Raw genomic sequence first — 22,866 nt, forward strand, 5'->3', positions numbered from 1 at the left:
TGGGATTTTCCAGGCAAGAGTACTGGAATGGGGTGCCATTGCCTTCTCTAAGTCAAAATAAAAATACATTAGTCTCAGTACCTCACTTCTGCTATATTTCTGCTCCCCAGGAGCAACCACTTTTACCTCTCTTATTATTTTTTAATTTTTCTTTTATATTGTGGTATAGTTGATTTATAATGTCATGTTAGTTCCAGGCATATAGCAAAGTGGTTCTGTTACACATATATCCAATCCTTTTTATATTCTTTTCCCATATCAGTTACTACAGAATATTGAGTGGAGTTCCCTCTCCTGTTCGGTAGGTCCTTGTTGATTATCTATTTAATATATAGTGGACTTCCCTAGTGGCTTAGACAGTAAAGAATCTGCCTGCAAAGTAGGGGACCTGGGTTCAATTCCTGGGTTGAAAAGAATCCCTGGAGAAGGGAACGGCTACCCACTCCAGTATTCTTGCCCGGTGAATTCCATGGACAGAGGAGCCCAGTGGGCTACAGTGGATGGGATCCCAAAGAGTTGGACATGACTGAGCGACTAACACTCTCACTTTTCATATGTTAATCTCAAACTCCTAATTTATCCCTCCCTGGCCCCATACCTTTCACCTTTAGTAACCATAAGTTTGAAAACTGTAAGTTTTCTATGTCTGTGGGTCTATTTCTGTTTTGTAAATAAATTCATCTGTACCATTTTTTTTAGATTCCACATAGATAGAATGTAATATTTGTCTTTCTCTGTCTGACTTACTCCACTTAGTATGATGATCTCCATGTTTATGCTGCTGCAAATGGCACTATTTCACTCTTTTTTTATGGCTGAGAAATATTCCATTGTATGTATGAACCACTTATTTTTCCAGTCATCTGTTGATGGACATTTAGGTTGCTTCCCACATTCACCACTTTTAATAGTTTCTTCTTGATAGTTTACTCCATATTTTCAATTAATATACATACTCCTTGATTTAAAAAAAAATAGATATTCTCCAAAATTTTCCTGTGGTAGCTAGCCTTCAAGACAACCCTCAATAATTCTCATCTACTGGGTTACGGTCTTGTATAGTCTCCTTCATCCTTGAAGAGGTCTGAGTGGCTCATGTAACCAGCAGGGCATCGTGGAAATGTTGGTGTGGGAGTGCCATAGATAGGTTGTAAAACACACTGGATCTTCTACCTTGCTCACTCAGGGATCACTCACTATGCGGAAACCAGCTTCAATGCTGTGAGGACATTCAGGCAGCTCTGTGCAGTGGTCCATATGGTGAAGTCCATATACGCTCGCCTTCTGCCAACAGCACCAACCTGCCAGACAAGTGAATAAGCCCCTTTGGATGTTAATCCTCCAGCCCCATTTAAGTCTTCCAGCCACATTTGACTACATTTAGTCCCAACATTTTGACTAAAACTTTATGAGAAACCCTGAGCTAGAACAGTAACTAAGCTATTCTCAAATTCCTGACCCACGGAAAAAGTATGAGACCATAAATATTTACTGTTGTTTTAATATCTAAGCTTTGGAATAACTTGTTTTGCAGTAGTTGATATTATATATTTACTGTAATAGAAAGTGAATGTTTAGCTCTCCTTTAAGCCCCAACCTCCTTCCCTATATACATACAAATTCACACTTCTTTCTTCTTCCTTTTGATAACACTATTTGTTGTCCATATTATGTATATATAATTATTCATGGCAGAGTCACACAGCATTAACTTACTGAAGCCAAAAGAGAAAAAAAAAAAAAAAAACAGTGGTTAAGTGTAGTTGGGACATAAAGTGTGGCCAGGGTACAGAAATAGAAACCATTGGTTGAAGAGAATAAAGCTTAAAAGGTAAACTGATTTATATTCTCAAGACCCTGGTGAGGCAGATCAAGTCACTTAAACTTGATTCTGTGGGCAATGAGAACAAAGAGAGAGTTGCATGCAAATGGGTGAAATGATTCAGTTCACTTTTTAAGAAGGCAAAGTTGATAATGAACAACAGGAGTAACACTAAAGTAATACTAGGGAAAGACTGTAGAATTAACTTCAAGCAGACATAATAATGATAAAAGGGGAATATATTGGCAGGACCTCTCAGGGATAAAAAATCCACATGTTCTTTTACAAGTGGTTGACCAGTTTTCCCAGCACCACTTGATAAAGAGATTGTCTTTAATCCATTGTATATTCTTTCCTCCTTTGTCAAAGATAAGGTGTCCATATGTGCATGGATTTATCTCTGGGTTTTCTATTTTGTTCCATTGATCTATATTTCTGTCTTTGTGCTAGTACCATACTGTCTTGATAACTGTGTTTTTGTAGTAGAGCCTGAAGTCAGGTAGGTTGATTCCTCCAGTTCCATTCTTCTTTCTCAAGATCGCTTTGGCTATTCGAGGTTTCTTGTATTTCCATACAAATTGTGAAATTATTTGTTCTAGCTCTGTGAAGAATACTGTTGGTAGCTTGATAGGGATTGCATTGAATCTATAAATTGCTTTGGGTAGTATACTCATTTTCACTATATTGATTCTTCCAATCCATGAACATGGTATATTTCTCCATCTATTAGTGTCCTCTTTGATTTCTTTCACCAGTGTTTTATAGTTTTCTATATATAGGTTTTTAGTTTCTTTAGGTAGATATATTCCTAAGTATTTTATTCTTTCCGTTGCAATGGTGAATGGAATTGTTTCCTTAATTTCTCTTTCTGTTTTCTCATTATTAGTGTATAGGAATGCAAGGGATTTCTGGGTGTTGATTTATATCCTGCAACTTTACTATAGTCATTGATTACTTCTAGTAATTTTCTGGTGGAGTCTTTAGGGTTTTCTATGTAGAGGATCATGTCATCTGCAAATAGTGAGAGTTTTACTTCTTCTTTTCCAATTTGGATTCCTTTTATTTCTTTTTCTGCTCTGATTCTTGTGGCCAAAACTTCCAAAACTATGTTGAATAGTAATGGTGAAAGTGGGCACCCTTGTCTTGTTCCTGACTTTAGAGGAAATGCTTTCAGTTTTTCACCATTGAGGATAATGTTTGCTGTGGAGCCTATTATACAGAGTGAAGTAAGCCAGAAGGAAAAACACCAATACAGTATACTAACGCATATATATGGAATTTAGAAAGATGATAACAATAACCCTGTGTACGAGACAGCAAAAGAGACACTGATGTATGGAACAATCTTATGGACTCTGTGGGAGAGGGAGAGGGTGGGAAGATTTGGGAGAATGGCATTGAAACATGTAAAATATCATGTATGAAACGAGATGCCAGTCCAGGTTCAATGCACGATACTGGATGCTTGGGGCTAGTGCACGGGGATGACCCAAAGGGATGGTATAGGGAGGGAGGAGGGAGGAGGGTTCAGGATGGGGAACACATGTATACCTGTGATGGATTCATTTTGATATTTGGCAAAACTAATACAATTATGTAAAGTTTAAAAATAAAATAAAATTTAAAAAAAAAAAGAAAAAAAAATCCACATGTTTTGTAAAACTAGTAGATGTACGATGCAAGGTGAGAATGAATAAGGAAAGGATGATTTGGGGTTCTGTCCTGGGGATGACAGAATAAAGCTATAATTTCTATTTATATGGCATGTCACAATTTACAAAACTCATGTATAGGGCAGTCAGTTATGTTAACTACCTTGTGATAAATTAATATGTATTAAATAACAAATAAGGTTAGTATAGGAATGTTAAAAAGACCCTAATCACTACTAAATCATTTCTTTGTGAAGACACTCTACTTAGTTTTTCCCAGTCAACTTTTTCTCCTGATAAAGTAGAAGTTGACGTGTTCGCCTTTTTAAACATACTTGTCTATATCTATTCTCTGCATGTTACTATTATACATAAATGGATTTTTAAAACAATTTATTCAGTGGGCATAAATGGATTTTTAAAACAGTTTATTCCAGTGGGCTTGAGACTCTGTGTGTCTGAAAAAAGTAATTTAGATAGTACTTCTGAGATTTGAGTATATGAGTCATCTGAGGATCCTGATAAAGTGCAGATTCTAACTCAACAGGTCTTGGATTGAGCCCCAAATCCTGCATTTCTAACAAGCTCCTGTGATGTCAATGCTACTAGTCTAAGGAATACATTTTGATTAGAAATGTTTTATACTAAAGCCATATGTGTATCTGTACCCCCACACACTCAAAGTGCTTAAGCAGTTGTACCATTTGGGGACATATAATATATCTGATTTCAATTTTAAAACAGCAACAATTTTTGCACAGGTTTCAAGGTAGACAATAGTTGCTGCCAATTGTATATGTGTTTATTCTCAGTAATACAAGTGCATTCCATTTCTGTCTGTGTTGGCAAGCATTCCCCTAAAGGTTTCTAAACACATCAATGATCTTTTTTCAAGAAGAGCTCCATAAAGAACTGCCTCATTGTTAGTTGTTCATTAGTAGTTCTTTTACTGACAACTTGGACATATGCCTCCTAATTTTGCAAGTATTTTAAAATTAAAATTACTTCCAAAGCATTTCAAATACTTCTTCTGGCAATAACATCTGCTTGGAAGCAGAATTCTAACTCTCCTCCCACAGGTCTCTTCTTTTATGATTCCATAGCCTTGTGGGTTCTCTTAATAGTCTGAATTCCACAATATAATTCATGTGTGTTGAAAGACATCTGAAATCATTGACATGCCTCAGGGTCTCAGAATTAAGCAACTATTAGCTCTGTCCTCATGTAATTGGGCATGCTTGGGTCCATCTCAGAAATTCCTTCTTTCTCTTTCTCCTTACGCTTTCTCTTATAGGAAACCCATTTATGGTTCAGACAAGTTTTTCAAAGGGCACATTTTTATCCCTGTAGAAGTACCTCAAGTCAAAGTTCAATGGATGAACAATAGCTCTTTGTATACATGACAAAGAAGTAACCTTGAAGGCAATGATTGATTTTTATGAGATTCTAAGCAAGAACTCAGTCACCCTGGAGAAAGAAAATCTCCTGTCTGCTACTTAGGCATTGTGTGGGTGCATGCATGCTCAGTCATGTCTGACTCTTTGTGACCCTATGGTCTGTAGCCCACCAGGCTCCTCTGTCTGTAGGATTTTCTAGGCAAGAATACTGGAGTGGGCTGCCATTTCCTCCTCCAGGGGTCTTCCCCACCGAGGAATTGAACCCATGACTCCTATATCTCCTGCATTGCAGGCAGATTGGTTACCAATGAGCCATCGGGGGACTTAGGCATTGAATGTCCTTTATCTTCCCCTTTGCCAGATAGCTATAAGAGGTATGTTGAAAAGGATAGGCTAATCAGTGGTGGTACTAATTTCTCAAAAGGTCTTGGGAATCTTTGAGTTGGATGGCCCGCAGAAAATATGTTGCTTAACCTCCTATTTGATTTAGGAATCCTTAACACGGCATCTTTGAGATTCAGTCAAGGTGCCACGAGTACTTTCTGTAGGGGTGAGATCCTAGCTGGACAGCTCCAGTTGTTAAACTTCTGCAGCTGGGAGCAGTCATGAGCATTTCCTGAAGCTGCTCTGATGTTTCATACTATTCTGCTCTCACCTTCTGTGCTCGTTTTAGATGTTTTTGTCTTTTCAATTTTGCCATGTTAATTCCTATTTACTGCTTTTAGTATTGCACCTTAAAGTCTTCTCAAATTACTCAAATTTAGTTAGGAACTTAATACCAAAATAGAGCAAAACCTGAACTTTGACTCATGCTATCAACATCAAAGAGTATATCTCACCACTGAATTTTGAACTTCAGAAGCACTCCCAGTTTCTAACACTGTACTGCTCTTGTAAGGAAGTGGTGTGCATCCAGCGGTGATGAAGTTCATCTCACCATTGGACGCACACCTTTGCTCTCCCATTTTTAGATGCACCCATGAAGAGTTAAACTATGTGCATCAGGCCACACGTACTGGTAGAGACCCAGCTGGGAGTATAGCCCAGGAAACTTGGCTCGCAGTCGTGGTGTGCTTCTTACCACATGACCATCATTTCTGACAAATATAAAATCACGTAGTACTCTTCCTGCTGAAACATGCAGGAGACAACACACGTTGGCAAAGTAGACTAGTCAGTGTATGTTAAGCAAATTATTTAGCTGAATAATGTGCGGTTTACAAGATTCCTGTTGCCATGGACTGAATGGTCCACATTTTGTTAATGTTATCATGACACAGGGTATTTGTGAGGGTCTTTTTAAAACAAATCGCCTTAATAGTCACATTCTTGGCTCTTGTCTTGCCAGACATAGATTTTGCTCCAATGGCATCTTTCTAAGAAGGCACTACTGACTGTTGGCAGCAGCTACTGCTGCATTTAAATTCTTCATGGCCTCTAAGCTGTGCCCTCCAATATGTTTCCTGAGAAGCTAAGCTACTCTTAGCTTAAAATTTCAACTATATGCTTCTAAACCTGAAACAGATGTTATCTTGGCTGCTGTCATTTGTCATGAGCGTCTCTCTTTGTATTATATACAAGATAGATAAAAGGCAGGTAATTTGTTGCCTCACTTTGTAGAGAAAGGAAAAAAGGGAGAGAGAGTGAAACAAGAGAAAGAGATAGAGAGAGACTAAATATATAAATTAGAGGAATGAAGCCACATGGAGACAGAAAAGTACAACCACTTGAGCATCTATTATCCTAATATCATATGCTATAGTTTAGCTACTACCGACTTGCCTGGCATCTCTTTTGAATCATATTTGTGGCCACCCAGATTAACTCTGTGAGCTGTTCTTTTGATTTAATATCAGCTTGCTCTTTTCAGCTCCCATGTCATTTACTGTTTTTAAAAGAAATGTACTGCTTGTTACTCAACCTTCTGTGTTTTCAAGAACTCACAGTCCCCTTTTTTTTCTCCTTTTTGTATGGGAACCAGGAACTAGAAAGCATTAAATGAGGAAAATTAACCACTCAGAAAAGGTGGAAGCCCAGAGAAAAAAAGGCTTGTCTTTTATGGTTTGTACTTGGTAAGCTGTGGGTGTGACTCAATTTCCTCACCACCCACATAAAAAGGTTGCCACCCAATCACTGTTTTTTCTATCCAAAACCCCTCCCCTTTGATTTTGGCTAGGAGAGACCCTAAGAAAGACTGCCCTTTCTGGACTGCTGCAGACTGTGACATATAAAAGCTGTTAGCTGTTCCTGTAGCCAGCAGCACTCAAACCTTGTAGAGTTTTGCTCTCTGAGATTTGTAATAAGACACACTCCTGTCACAAGAGTTCATGCTACAACCTAGCAAAGAACTTTACATTTTTGGAAGAATACTATATTCATTTTGGCTTTGTGCAGAGGTAAGCTATTTAGCTCAACAAGTTTATTTTGCATGCATTGTTTTAAAAGTAGCTCACATTTTTACTTTTTTAGAAGTGAGATTGGGTTATTATAACTTTTTTTGTATCTATTCTATTACTGGGTGTCCATATATGTTTGGGGGACATTATCAGCACATTCTCTGTTATTACCTGTGATGCAGTTTTCCTTTCACTCTCAAGATGAGTTTCAATTCCTTAAGTTTTCCCTCTGAAAATAAATATGCAGTAATGCATTCTGTGACTCAGGCATTTGGGGTAAATGGCTCACATTCAGTTTAGGGTGAGTAGCCATGCTGTTTATTTTTCTCTAGCTAGAGGAAGTTCCTCTTAGGGGTTTGCCTCATAACACCAAGTAAAATGTATAGAGACCACTACAGGTTGTCTCCTAGGCTTGACTTCAACATTTGTTTGGATTTTTTGAAGACAGTCAAATCAAGCACTGATTTTGTAAATTCATACCCTCTGGCCCTATTGTTGTTGTGTTTTTTTTTTTTTTTCCTTTATAGACCCTAACTCTACTTTTCCGCTTTAAGGCAAAGTAAACTCCTGGCCTCTTCCTCTCCACCTCTCAAAATGATAGCAATCTCTGCCGTCAACAGTGCACTCCTGTTCTCCCTTCTCTGTGAAGCCAGTGCCGTCGTCTTACTCAATTCCACTGACTCATCCCCGCCAACCAATAATTTCACTGATATTGAAGCAGCCCTGGAAGCACAACTAGACTCTGCGGATATCCCCAAAACCAGGCGGAAGCGCTACATTTCGCAGAATGACATGATCGCCATTCTTGATTATCATAACCAAGTTCGGGGCAAAGTGTTCCCACCAGCAGCAAACATGGAATATATGGTAAGAGAAATGTGTTTTCTTTGAATTCTGAGGGAGGGCACTTTGTTTAAGGTGTATGTTGAGAGGATCCAAAGAGTTTGTGTGTTAAAGGATATGGGGCTTTTTGCACCTTTTATCTTAGGGAAGGTTCTGAAGTGCCTGGTAAATTAAAGACTGTTCTATCATAGAATTAAAAGGGAAGGAAAGTATCTAATATTTTTGTGTGAGTTCCATAACCCTTGATGAAACAGGTCTTATATGAGAAAGAGATAAAGGGTGGGGTATGATGACTGATCACATTTGGAAGGTCCTCCTTAAAAAAAAAAAAGTCACAGGGAACTTTTTCTGTGCTGTGTTGGTCTAATAGTCATATTTATCAACTAAAATATTTCTTGAAAATAATTTTTTTAAATTATAGGTTTTGTGTGCATGATTTATTTTCTGGGTAGGTGTCTCTTCCCTTTCTTGGACAAAGCTGCTTCTGACACTAATCTATTTGTATTCTCAGAGAACATGCTGACTTTTTCCTCCCTGTGATTTAATGCTTTGTCGTTCAGATAACAGTGAAGCCAGCACATTTGTGCACTGTTCCAACTTGCCTTGAACACATTCTTTGCTCTCTCTTAAAAACAAAACAAAACAAAACAAAAAATAGGCTCTCTGTGTTTAAGTTGTTTTACTTAGAAAGTAACTTTTTTTAAAGTTGATATTAAAAGAGTAGATGTCTTTTTAAAGTTTCTTAATATTTGGTTTTGAATTTATACAAGGTTATGGTTAAACTTCCAGCACCTCCCAAGAGCACAGCTTGGAGCCTGTTTAAGGCAATGAAGACCACCAATATGGTATTTCTAAGCTGGGGTGGGGGAGGTGGTATCACTAACCACTTTTTATAAGTGCTGACCTAAATTTAGGGATTTCTGTCAGTTTTTAAATTTCTTTCTTTTATTTAACTAAGCTTTTTAATTGTAGATATCATTGTCACAAGAAAAATAAAGACTTGCCAAATGTAAGAGAGTCATGGTTCATAGAAGTACAATTCAGACTTTACTCAGAGGCATTTTTCTAGGATTTCTTAATGAAACTGGAAAAGAAGATATCATTCCTTGTGTGTGAGGGGCAGTACAGTCTCATAATTAAGACTGTGGAGCCTGGAATTTAAATGCTTGGGTTCAAACCTCAGTCCTGGAATTATAAGTTGAATGAGTTCATTACCTAATTCTGTTTTATTTTCATCATCTCTAACATGAAGATAAAAGTATTATCTGCCACAAGGGGTTATTATGGGGAATGTATGAGCTGAGGGGTAGGACAATTAGACTAGATCCTACAGAAAAATAATGTGCAAGAAACATCAGTTTTTATGCATGCCTGTGAACTTACTGAGAAACATGCCCAGTGAAAACCTGTTCAAGATCTAAAAATAGGAGCAGTTACTCACATTGAACAGGTGTTTCTAGAAGTGATGCCCAGATACAGAAAGGAGAGTAATAACCATGTTTTCAAGCATCATACATTTTATGATACATAAGATTCTGTGCAAGCTCAAAAAGGTACGCTCTCCAGACTGCAGGTTTAGGGAGTACTACTTGATGGTGATCACATCACTATGCAGACTAGGGTGAGGATCAAGACAAATGAACTGGCTTTGGAGAGAAACTCATCTTGGTTGAAATCCTAACTATGCTGCTTGTTTTGTGGCCTTGTGCAAGTTGCTTAATATACATAAGATTGAACTTTCTTCTCTGTAAAATGGGAACAACAATTTATATAATAGCCAATCAATATGTAGTGTAATTTATTATTTCAATAATATGGAGGGAAGAGGGATGATCATGAATAATATGTAGGGTACAACACAGTGGAAATGCATTTTAAAAAGCCATATTTTTCCAGTTATGTTTTTCCCCACTGATCACAAATTGATTCCACATGCAATTATTAAATTGCTTCTATAAGCCGAAGATTTGGTTAATTGTTTCCATAGATGATCTCATTTGATAGCTCACAGTCTCCCTATGAGGTTAAGATTATGATCCTCATTTTACAAATGAGATCATTTAGGCCCAGAAAAGTTAATGACTAGGCAAAGGTGGTTTGGAAAATGAATAGTATCACCGGAATTATAATTTAGGTCTGTGCAATTTCAAAGCCTATGCTTGTATTGGGGGGCATCTTTCCATTTGTTAGATTGAGCAAATACTACATTGGGGGAACTGCTGGAGATGCTAGGATATCTGTTTCTTCCTTTATGGTGCTAGCTGAAATCATATAGTTTTTGTATTCTGCTTGACATCCCTTTCTTATTATTTGCTTTTGAACTATGGGAGCCACTATATATGATTTATTTTTTAAGAACCAGATACAATGCTAGTTGTATGGTAAATGCTTTATAAATCTTCCTCCACTTAGTAAGGGTGCCCCTGGTGCCTCAGATGGTAAAGAATCTGCCTGCAATTCAGGAGACCCAGGTTTGATCCCTGGACTGGGAAGATTTTCTGGAGAAGGGAATGGAAACCCACTCCAGTATTCTTGCCTGAAGAATTCCATGGACAGAGGAGCCTGGTAGGCTATAGTCTACCAAAGGGGTACAAAGAGTCAGACACATCTAACACTTCCACTTCTTCTTCACTTAGTAAAGAATGAAAAACAGTAGTATAGTACTATACTATAAAGTAACATTGTCTCAAGTTGTCATGTAAATACTCCATATAGTTCATCACACATATATTTACTCAGTTACTGTTTATTGAGCATTTACTATATGTGAGACACTATTCTAAACACCCAGCATAAATTTGTGAATAAAATAGATATTCCTTGGCCCCCTGGGTGAGGATTCAGACAATAAACAAGATCAACAAATTACATAGTATGTCAGAAAGTGATAAGTTTATGAAGAAAAATAAAGCAGGTTGAGGTTTGGATATTTCATAGTGTAATCATGAAGGCCCTTAGAATGTCCTAGAGTAAGGGGAGGGAGGGAGCCACATGGATAGATGAGGGAAGACTCTTCCAGACAGAGGGAAGAGCCTGAGTAAAGCCTCTAAGGTGGGCGGGAGGGGAGCAGATCAGTTCAGTTAGAAAAACATGGTCGGTTTAGTGAATTCCTGTCTCTGTGGGGCTTCCCAGGTGGCTCAGGGTTAAAGAATCCACTGCCAACACAGGAGACGTGGGCTTGATCCTTGGGTTGGGAAGATCCCCTGGAGAAGGAAATGGCAACCCACTCCAGTATTCTTGCCTGGAAAATCCCATGAGCAGAGGAGCCTGGTGGGCTGGTCAGAGGAGCATGGACCCTGGTCCATGGAGTCGCAAAAGAATCAGACATGACTTAGCAACTAAATAACAACAAAAGTCTCTATGAGTAAATGGACCAGCTGAAATAATTCACTGGATCCCTCTGGCAGACTCAGAGAAACTTTGAGGGAAGTAAAACTTTGAGGTCAGAGCAGGAATGTTCAGTTCAGCTAGTTCAGTTCAGTCGCTCAGTCATGTCCGACTCTTTGCGACCCCATGAATCGCAGCACGCCAGGCCTCCCTGTCCATCACCAACTCCCGGAGTTCACTCAGACTCACGTCCATTGAGTCGGTGATGCCATCCAGCCATCTCATCCTCTGTCGTCCCCTTCTCCTCCTGCCCCCAATCCCTCCCAGCATCAGGGTCTTTTTCAGTGAGTCAACTCTTCTCATGAGGGGGCCAAAGTACTGGAGTTTCAGCTTTAGAATCATTCCTTCCAAAGAACACCCAGGACTGATCTCCTTTAGAATGAAAAAATGGACTGGTTGGATCTCCTTGCAGTCCAAGAGACTCTCAAGAGTCTTCTCCAACACCACAGTTCAAAAGCATCAATTCTTCGATGCTCAGCTTTCTTCACAGTCCAACTCTCACATCAAGCGACTTTAACCCCCAGGTCAGGTGAAAAATACAAATCTCAGTTGAACACACCTACTTTTAATTTGTTTAACATTGCTTTGGATTGTGAACAATTTGAAAGTAAGTTCCATTCCTAACCTCAAATATAGGCCTCAGAAACTGAGGATACTTATCTCACTGTTGCTCCAAGCTCTGTGTTCAAACTGTGTTTGAAACTCTGTGTTTACCATGATAGCACCATGGGACCCTCACAGAGGATGTTCTTCAGCTCAAGGTTCTTTCTAATTGCACCAGCCTGACCTGAAATCACCTTCATTCACAACTTTTCTAAAACTTTCCCCATGCTATTTCCTCACCTTCTACTGTCTTCTTGTGTGTGTGTGCTCAGGTGTGTCCTCTTTGCGACCCCATACACTGTAGCTTACCAGGCTCCTCTGTCCATGGGATTTCCCAGGCAAGAATACTGGAGTGGGTTGCCATTTCCTTCTTCAGGGGATCTTACTGACCCAGGAATCAAACCCAAATCTCCTGTGTTCTTTAAGAATGTTTTGTTCTTTACTGACACTTCCTATAATCACAGCCACATTTGATCTCTCCTTTGAGTCACTGTAACCTATTATGTCTATCATACTGCTCTCATCAAAATCAGATCCAATTTATAGTCATTTGTATATTTCCTGCAAACTTCCTAATTTTAAGCTTTTATTTTCTTGGGAAATTTCTTGTGTACAAACAGTAATCAAGCATTATTTGGTGAATTTATTTGAAATCCCTATGAATTGTTATATGTTTAACATGGATCAATTTTGATATTATTATTTATAATTAGAGTTCACTCATCATTTATAATAATATTTTATCTTGTGCACCTAAAATACAAAAGTTTTTCAAAATTTGAAAAAAGAAATCCCCTTAAAATTAACTGATTTTTTTCTTCTTCAAGTACTGGATTATGTTCATATATGCTTGAGTGAATTAAGTGGACACAATTTGAACATGAGATTGGTGACATTCATATTATAGTGTATAATATTTTCTTTGGGTATATTGGCCATGATTTTAGTGGAAAGCACATACTTAGAAATATTTAATTTTCCAAACACTGTATCCTGTTAAAAAATAATAGAGTTTAAGATATGCAAGTCAAACTCTTGGCTTCTATTCTACAATTAGTTTCTTGACAAATTTCCAGAGCTGCTTGGATACCAGCTGTTTTTCATTCTTCCTAAGGGCAACTTAAACTATGACTCTGAACCACAAACCACACTAGTTTCTCAGAATACGAGTCATCCTTAAAAGAATAAGATTATAAGACTCATACATGAAGTAAAACTTGTAGGATATTTCTTGAATTTAAGTCAGTTGAATGAATTTTTAAAAATGTGAAGTCCTTTTGTGAGAGGATAAGAGCCAAAGATAACAGAAAACCTTGTATTTAAAGTGTAAACAAAACAGGAGAAACAAGCAGGGAGAAAAAAAAACCCTAAGCACACTGTAAGACGCAATATGAAGTGAAGTAAAGTGAAGTCGCTCAGTCGTGTCTGACTCTTTGCGACCCCATGGACTGTAGCCTACCAGGTTCCTCCCTCCATGGGATTCTCCAGGCAAGAGTACTGGAGTGGGTTGCCATTTCCTTCTCCAGGGGATCTTCCCGACCCAGGGATCGAACCTGGGTCTCCCGCATTCCAGGCAGACGTTTTAACCTCTGAGCCACCCGTGTAAGACACTGCTGTGTAATAAAACAGTACAGACAAATACCAAAATACCATGGAGAAATCACAGAAAGAGGAGGTAATCCATAGTTGCAAAATCATGAAAGGCTCTTTGGAGGAAGGGTATTTAAAATAGATGCTCAGGAAGGGGCAGGATTGACTGTTACAGTAAGTAAATCAGTACATGAACAAAATCACCAAGAGAGAAAAAGCATAGCACATTATCCATGTTGTCAAGGATTTTGAGAACAGGTTGAGGATCACTTAATACAAGAGCAATTAGGAAGGCCATGGAGGCTTTATATCCGGGTCAAAGGTGCAGAGAAAAGTGGCACCTGGCAATTGAGGGAGTTTAGATTGGCTGTGAAGATGGGCCAAGAATTAGCAACGATTGAATCAGTGGGGCCATTCTTTTAGCAAAGGTAAGGAGGAGCTGGGCTTCCCTGGTGGCTCAGTGGTAAAGAATTCACCTGCTAAGGCAGGATACACAGGTTCGATCCCTGGGTCAGGAAAATCCCCTGGAGAAGGAGATGGTAGCCCACTCCAGTATTCTTTTTGCTTGGGAAATCCCATGGACAGAAGAGCCTGGCAGACTACAGTCCATGGGGTTGCAAAAGAATCCTACACCACTTAGTGACTAAAACAACAACAAAGGAGAAGCCAGACATCTACACCTACATGCTTTGACAGATATGAACAGCTAATGGAAATAGTTCATAGGCACATGTGATAGCAGACTTCATAGATGAGAGAATGGTGGAAAGACAGGTAGGGGACAGCATGAAGATAATGATGGATATGAGCTAAAACCTTAAAACTAAAAATGCATAATGTAATTTCAAGAAGCCAAAGTTGTTAAATTGATAATATGGCCAATTTTGTTTGTTTGGTGCCTGCAAATATTACTTGCAGAGCTAAGGGAGTAAGTCTTCCTATATTTTTCTGGAGAAGAGAAAAATACTAGTTTCCAAGTCACAGCAGGTGGTAAAGTTACAGAAAGCATGACTCAAACGAGTGAATGGAGAAGAGATTAATCTGTCCTCAGAAACAGCACAATAAAGTATTGGCCTACAGTAATTTATGTCTTGAGAATAAGGAAAAACTCAAGTTTTGTTTATTTGGGCTTCATGTGGAAGAAAATGTAGATAATATAAATGACTTTTTCCCCTTTATTCAATAGTTGACTAAACATCTGTGATGTCTATCCTTATCTTTTTTTTTTTTTTAATGAAATCATATACTGTACTAGATGGCACATTTCCTCTCATTTGGGAAGGATAACTCAATTTCCCTTTTATAAACATGAGTAACTTGATGTATCTAACCAATTTTTTTTTTTTCCAATGAGTGCTTTTCTGACCACTAGAAAGCCTCCTGAGAATGTTGCCAGCCAACAGGGAAGTGAGAAAGGCTGCTGACAGGAAGGCATTTGTCCAGCACATTTGAAACTCCACATTCCTGTTCTCCTACATGTAGAACCTTTTAAGTGTCTTGGCTTCAAACAGAGACCAGGCACATTTTACAGGAATTTTCTCCCCAGGTGCGTGTTGCGTAGCATTTCTAAGTTAGTATTGCTTACATATGAATGTTCAGCTCTCCACTTGTGTAGCCAGCTAAAGGCAAGGACATTTTTGTTTGTGATTGTTTTGAATACAGGCTCCAAGAAGTGCAAATGTGAAAATGTTATCAAGCTGTGATTCAGAGCCCCACCATGCTTGCTAGAAGAGCTTTGAATCACACATAGGCTATATATGTGTGGACCATATTTCCTAGTACTCAACGTTGCTTTTTCTGGTGGCAAATAATATTTGACCACATGCCATGGTATAGGAAATAATTTTATTATATTTCTGCTATTCGTTGGTGGTGTTCAGTCGCTAAGTTGTGTCTGACTCTTTGCGACCCCATGGACTATAGCATGCCAGTCTCCTCTGCCCTTCACTACCTCCTGGGGTTTGCTCAGGCTCATGTCCATTGAGTTGGTGATTCTATCTAAACACCTCATCCTCTGCTGCTCCCTTCTCCTTTTGCCTTTTGACTATTTGTAGAACCTAGAATCATTTCTGTCTCACAGAGAACACTCAGTCAAAATGTGTGGAACAACTGAATGACATCTTCTAATTTTTGCTGGGCATTCCAGGTAAAGAGCGTGTAAGTATAGGACTCACAGTCTGCTGGGCAGGAATCACTCAGTCCTGACAGGCTGAGGGATTCAATGGGGAGCAAAAAGGCACTTTTTTTATAGGAAGTACTGTGAAAACAGACAAGCAAGTGGGCAAAGCAGCGAGCTGAGTGCTAAAGTAGAATAAATAAAGGGTACTTGGGATCACAAGGCACATACCTAGCCCAAACTTGGACTGGGCTAGAGAGGCAGGGAAGACTTCCAAGAGGAAATGATTTCAAATATTAAATATGAAAATAAATAAAAGTTGTACAGGCAGGAGTGGGAAAAAGGGAATTGGGTGGTAGGTGAGGAAGGGTGCTCTGAGAAGGTGCACATACATTGAAGGATAAAATTCAGTGTGGCTTGGACATAGAGGATAAAAGAAAAAGTGGTATTTGATGGGGCTGGGAAGGTAAGCAGAAATTTGAATTTTATTCTAAGATCAAGGCAAGTGGTTGAGGGTTTTAAGTTAGGGAATTAATTTGCCTTTCAGAAGGGTCATTCTGGCTTTAGCTTGAGAGAGGGATTGGAGAGAGGCAGAAGTAACAGCATAGTCAAGAGACCATTATAATCGCCTGGGGAAGGGAGAATTGGCCTTAGTGATGCTTAAGGGCATAGGGAAAAAATGAATTTGGGCCTTGAATCAGTAGGGGTGAGGGATTTATATGAAGAAGTAGCATGAGGATTTATATTGGGGGGCAGCCACAGAGGATACCTCTGTTTTTGACTAAGACAATTAAGTTTCCCTGAGCTGGAGAAAACAAAGTGCAGGTTTCTGGGAGTCATTAGGTAGCTGGAGGTTTGTCATTCAGGGTGCACATCTAGAGAGGTTGAAAATAGTAGCTAGTGTGTGGGAGGGAACATTCTTTCAAAACAAAGAATTTGGGATGGGAATTATGCTTTAGTAATCAGAATGGACCACTTTACATAATGGGGGTAGGGTAGTGTCATGGAGACAGCATGGATGGATGATTTTATGTCTGGGAATCTACTCAAGAATTTTTGCAAGAAAGTTTCATGTATCTTTATTTATTTATTTATTTTATTTTTTAGAATCAGTGCTGAGCCTTAAATCAACATGAATCCAAATCTATTTCAGAGGGCTGCATAGCGCCAGGTCCATCTAGTCTTTCTGACCTATTCAGCATAAGGTTTCGGGGGAAAATTAATCAAAGGACTTCAGAAAAATAGAAGTTGACTCGTCTGACTAGTCTGGTGTGCTGAATTTAATGTATCTGAAAACGATTTAATAGTCAGTCAATGACCATTAAATAGTTATACTTGAGATGTTTAATTGTCTATGAGAATTTCTAAAGAATGATGTGGGAGGAGGTCAGGGAAGATAAAGACTAACAGTTTAAAGTGGTCAAGAGAAATGTCTGGCATAGAATACATCATGGACTGAGGTTTGGAGGGATATGATTTGAATGTTTCCAATCCATGTAACCCATGGTGTCTAAAATCAGATAGATTTTAGCGTCCAAAAGCATATTTTTTGACACAAATATGGAAGAATGCCCCCAAAGTTGTGTGTTTAGACTAGACTTTTCATGACTCTTAAAATTTCACATCACATACTCCCAACTGAAACAGTCCAGAAATGTTGCTTAAGGGCACAATCTTTTTTTTTTTATCCTGCAAAGTGCATCAAATTCACATTTCATAATTTCATTAAATATGAGCATTCTACCCAATCTGCCTCTGCATTCCAGGGAGAGCATGTTTTCAGCAGGCAGTAGGGAGGCGGAAAGGCATTTGAATTCTTCTGACTAAGTGGGCAATAGCAAGATACAGGGTTTATGTGAGTGTCATAAGATAGTTTAACAGTGAAGAAGTCAGGTTTTAGATGATTATAACACTGAGTTGGTAAAAAAAAATTAACCGCACATGAAAATGTCTTCCTGGCATATAAGCACAGTATTAAATGATAGCTGGTAGGTAGTAACTTCCTGCAAAAGGAGGACTATTGCTAGAATCCATCAGTAAGTGGTCTTCAAATTTAAAGATAAATCATATGTTAAAGGGGGATTTAAGGAAGGGAGTTATTATATTTTAAAACTCTGAAACGTTCTATAATTCTTATCTTCCACTGTTTGATGTTATTTTCCTGGAAGCAAGGTCCTTATTATCTATACACAATTCTGTTTCTGATTAGTTAGTTGCTTCAGGGTTTATCTGTTTTCACCTTATCTGATTGCTTGCTAAATTTAAGGTTTCATGTCTCTTAAACTTCAGGCTGCCAGATATCGCGATTGAAAATGCACCTCACCTTGTCTCCCATTTTAGGCAGCTTTCTAGCTCACAGACCACAACTCTTCCAGTGTCTGATCTTCCGACAATAATATTTACCATTCTGTACAACCTGCCCTGCTAAAACTGTGCTAAATTCTTCTTAGTCACTATCTCGCCTAACCTTCACAGCAGTCTTGTGAAATGGGAACAATTTTCTTTATTTAGAGACAGGAAATTTGAAGTTTGGACAGCGTAAGTAGCTTCCCCAAGGTCACAGAGCAAGTAAATCAAAATGATGAGAGCGCAGTTCTGTCTGACGGCAAAGCCCATGCTTTAAGAGACTATACAGTGCACACTCCCCTCCATGTGTTCATCTCCTGCTCTTGAGCCCACTGGCTTGGGAATGTCTCCACATGCATTTTATCTGAGGACATCACTGAATATTAGAAAGTATTTCTTCATGTGGAATCAAATCTTGCTTCCTGTACTCTTTCTAACCTTGGCAGCCACATAGGAAAAGTCTGTATTATGATACTGTTTCAAGTCTTTGAAGGCTATGAGCATCCATGCATTAGACCTTGACCCCCAATCACCCAGCTCTTTCTAACCCTCCAGCCTTTTTGTGCTAAATACCTATACACACTACCTCTTTCACCCAGAGTATGGCCAGCATCGGGAAGGCGGCATAAAGATATTTGCCTTTTGAAAATCCTGGAAAAGGTAAGAAGTTGTGCCATTAAGGAAATGGAAAATCAAGTCTCCCCCGCTCCCCTCCACCCTTTATGTTACACATACACACAGGAATGCTGCCAGTTAGATCATCTTGGGGTCTGCGAGCAGCTTGGCTCTGAGCAAGGAATGCCTTTTACTAGGCTGTTGTCCTTGGTTGGGTTCCAACATGTGTGTTCTCTATTTTTTCTGTAAGGGATGTATCTATTTGCATAATAAACGTGTCTGAATAAATAGTTGGCCTTTTTCATGACGGGTGACTTTCTTTTTGTTTACTTCTTTTTAAATTAGTTTTTATTGGAGTATAGTTGCTTTACAATGTTGTGTGCTTTTCTGGCAATGAGGTGCATAGAAGTGACATGACCCGACCTGCACAGAGTAGCGATGACAAGTTAGTCTTCATTCATTCTACTTCTGTGGCTGCATCCTTTCACATTAGGCTGGCAGATGAGGTAGAACATGCTCCTGCTGAGTCATCTCATATCCTCATGAACCAAATTGCTTATAGATCAAATGTGTATTTTAAATACAGAGTCAACATTATTATCATGGAAAAGGATCGCCTTACCTTTAAAATTTTTTATCTGTTCTTTCTCTAAGATTTCGGGTTCTCAGAATGTTACGTGTGTGTCACTTCTGATATATCATTTAGTAAAGGCATTTAGAGTTCCCTCCGATTTCCGAATAAGCCGCATGAGCCTCATCTGTTCTCTCTGTTCATATCCGTGTCACCACAGACTATGTTCCCTCCTCCTGGAACTGTCATGCTCAGAATGAATGATGTTGTCTTATTTGCATAGCAGCAAACAGGATGATTTAATTACCTCTCTCATTCGTAATTCTGTCTTTCACGAAGGTACAGAGCAAACCGCCTCACAGAGCTTAGCAGTCAGTATCAGTGACAACCAGTCATTTTCCTGATGAAAGGCTATGTTTATTTTTTATCAACTCTTGGATCAATAATGTACAAGAGCTGAGAGGAAGGAGGGCTTCCCTCATAGCTCAGTTGGTAAAGAATCCACCTGCAGTGTGAGAGACCCCAGTTCGATTCCTGGATGAGGAAGATCTGCTGGAGAAGGGATAGGCTACTCACTCCAGTATTCTTGAGCTTCCCTTGTGGCTCAGTTGGTAAAGAGTCCACCTGCAATGCAGAAGACCTGGGTTCGATCCCTGGGTTGGGAAGATCCCCTGGAGAAGGGAAAGGCTATCCACTCTAGTATTCTGGCCTGGAGAATTCCATGGACTGTATAGTCCATGGGGTTGCAAAGAGAGGAAGGACACTGTTCTAAGTCCTTTTAAGTGAAAACTAACTTCTAGAAATGCCCCCCTTTTCCCAAACCTCTTCTGTGGTGTGTGTATGGGGGTGCAGGAGCAGGGTGTGGTGAGTAGGAGTGAGATAGAAGAGGGGAGGCCCAAAGTCCTCTGCAATCAGAATGGCACTTCACTGAATAAGCTTTAAACTATCATTTCTAACCGGAAGAACACAGAACAACTTTGTAAGCACACATTCAAAGTCTCCAACTTGAAATGTTGATTCACTGGGTCCAGGATTGGGCTGGGGATCTGCTTTCTCAAAAAGTTTCCATTGGAGGCCCTGGAGTGATTTCCCAGGTGAGAGAAAATATCTGAGATTATGATTTAGGACATAAAACTGAGCTGAGAAAAATATTTTGTGGCTCAAATATCCATTTATTTATCAAGAGACTATATACTAGAAGAATAAGAAAGAATTATTCCAGTGATAATTTCTATATTATCACAAAATTTCACTTGAATACTCACTCAGCACTCATTTTCATAAGACATCCTGTGGTCATTGTGGGTGAGCTACAGATGTCTGCAGTGTGGAATGACACTTATTTGGGAATATACATGATTGACTAAGGATGCTTCTAAAGAAGCAGACTTTTAAGTAGCACGTTTTTTGGAAGTGGCTTTATAACATACATTGCATATAGATAATGGGTAATGTATTATATTACATACTAATTAATTTATATAATGTATTGTAATTTATGATTTTTCACTTATTTGTTTGGCAGGGCTTCCCAGGTGGCTTAGTGGTAAAGAATCTGTCTGCCAATGCAGGAGACGCAGGAGATGTAGATTCAATCTCTGGGTCGGGAAGATCCCCTGGAATAGGAAATGGCAACCCACTCTAGTATTCTTGCCTAGAGAATTCCACGGACAGAGGAGCCTGGCAGGCTATAGTCCATGGGGTTGCAAAGAGTTGGACACAACTTAGAAACTAAACAAGTAATTCTTTAACTTGCCTATCTCTTCCCTAAACTATAAGGCAGAGTCCATATCAGTCTTGCTGACTGTTCAATTCACATTACCCGGTGCATCCCAATATATACTCAATTACTAGCTGCCTAGATCAATGAATTTTGGCTCAGACGGTACAGTGTCTGCCTGCAGTGTGGGAGATCTGGTTTTATTCCCTGGGTTGGGAAGATTCCCTGGAAAAGGAAATGGCAACCCACTCCAGTATTCTTGCCTGGGAAATCCCATGGACAGAGGAGCCTGGTGGGCTACAGTCCATGAAGTTGCAAAGAGTTGGACATGACTGAGCAACTAATACTATTGGTTGATCCGGAAATTTGCATTTCTTACATTTTCCACTGTTGATTAAAACACAGCATCCCCATCTGGGAAGTTTGGTATAAGGAGGTTTGGGGCCAAGGTATCTCCAAGGTCATTGTTTCTTGCCACCATTCATGTGTACTAAGATCACTTATCTACAGAAGTGTGTTGGTGACAATGATAATTCCCATTGGAGTTCACAAACTACAGGCCCATCAACCATTCCAATTAGTAGTCATGTTTAACTTGCTCTGCAAGTGTTGAACTGTAGAGAATTTTACATTTTAAAAAGCTATTTGGGAACAAGAATCCACCTGCAATGTGGGAGGCCTGGGTTTAATCCCTGGGTTGGAAAGGTCTCCTGGAGGAGGACATGGCAACCCACTCCATTATTCTTGCCTGGAAAATCCCCACGGACAGAGAAGCCTGTCGGGCAACAGTCCATGGGATCCCAGAGTTGAACACAACTTAGTGACTAAGCGCAGCACAGAGGTGGGTACATTTCACATACACATCAGGATTTCTACATTATCCTGGAAAGTTGCAACATTTACAGCCATTATTCCCTCCCTCTACGTGTCAGCATTCGGTTAAAAAGAATAGCATGTTTGGGTATAGGAAAATTCACTCATTTCCAAGTGTCTCTGTCTTTCAAATAATTGTCCAGACATCAAGCAACAGTTGTACTTTTTCATCTTATACCCAATATTTCTTTACTCATTTTCATTACTGGAACAACCCTGAAACCAATCATTGAGGTTGATTACATTTAAACAGCACTTTGGCATTTTCAAAGCACTTGACTGAAGTATAGATTGAGCCATGCATAAATTAAAGCACTGAAAAATTCTTTCCTTTATTTCCTAATCACCAATCCTGTTTAAGTAGTCTTACCTCAAATTCTGAATGTTTTTATTTTATCCATGCCTTCATTAATTTATATATTAAGGCTTTATGTGTATGAAACATTCTCTGAGCTAGGAGTCTTTTTCAATAATTCAGATAACAAAATGGTGGTGACTTCACTCAAGGTGGTGCCAATAATGGTGATAATCAGTGGGTATAATCTGGATAGACAGGATCTTGATGGTAAGATCAACAAGATTTGCTGACAGAGCATATAAAGATTATTAAGCAAACAAAGAGTAAAGACAGCTATGGATTTTTTGGCCTGAGCAACTATAACAGCAGTTGGTAAACTTTTTCTGTAAAGGACTGGAAGATAAATATGTTTAACTTTGTAGGCCTTGTGGTCTATGCTGCCACTATAACACAGAAACAGCATAGATAATATATAAGCACGCAGTGGTTCAGATTTGGTGACCCCTGAACTGGAAGAAATAGGGTTACACCATTCACTGATGGGAGGAAGACTGCCTGTGTTGTTTAGGGAGTAGAGAGTAGGGATAGGATTGAGAATATTGGAACTCAATTTTGGACTTGTTAAGTAAAGATTTAA

General features: G+C 39.1%; 1 protein-coding gene across 2 annotated transcripts in view; it reads left to right on the forward strand.

Annotated features, from left to right (window-relative positions):
- The first annotated feature begins 7,126 nt into the window (after positions 1–7,126).
- Positions 7,127–22,866, forward strand: part of PI15 (peptidase inhibitor 15) — a 36,616-nt gene continuing 20,876 nt past the window's right edge. The window contains exons 1-2 of one of the 2 annotated variants that reach the window (XM_005215518.5): positions 7,127–7,267; positions 7,795–8,134. In XM_005215518.5, coding sequence (XP_005215575.1) covers positions 7,862–8,134 — 273 coding nt within the window. In that variant the 5' untranslated portion in view covers positions 7,127–7,267; positions 7,795–7,861. The remainder of the gene's footprint in view (positions 7,268–7,794; positions 8,135–22,866) is intronic. The other variant, NM_001192742.1, reaches the window with a different exon arrangement.

Source organism: Bos taurus, chromosome 14, assembly GCF_002263795.3.
Source record: "Bos taurus isolate L1 Dominette 01449 registration number 42190680 breed Hereford chromosome 14, ARS-UCD2.0, whole genome shotgun sequence".
Lineage (NCBI taxonomy): Eukaryota > Metazoa > Chordata > Mammalia > Artiodactyla > Bovidae > Bos > Bos taurus.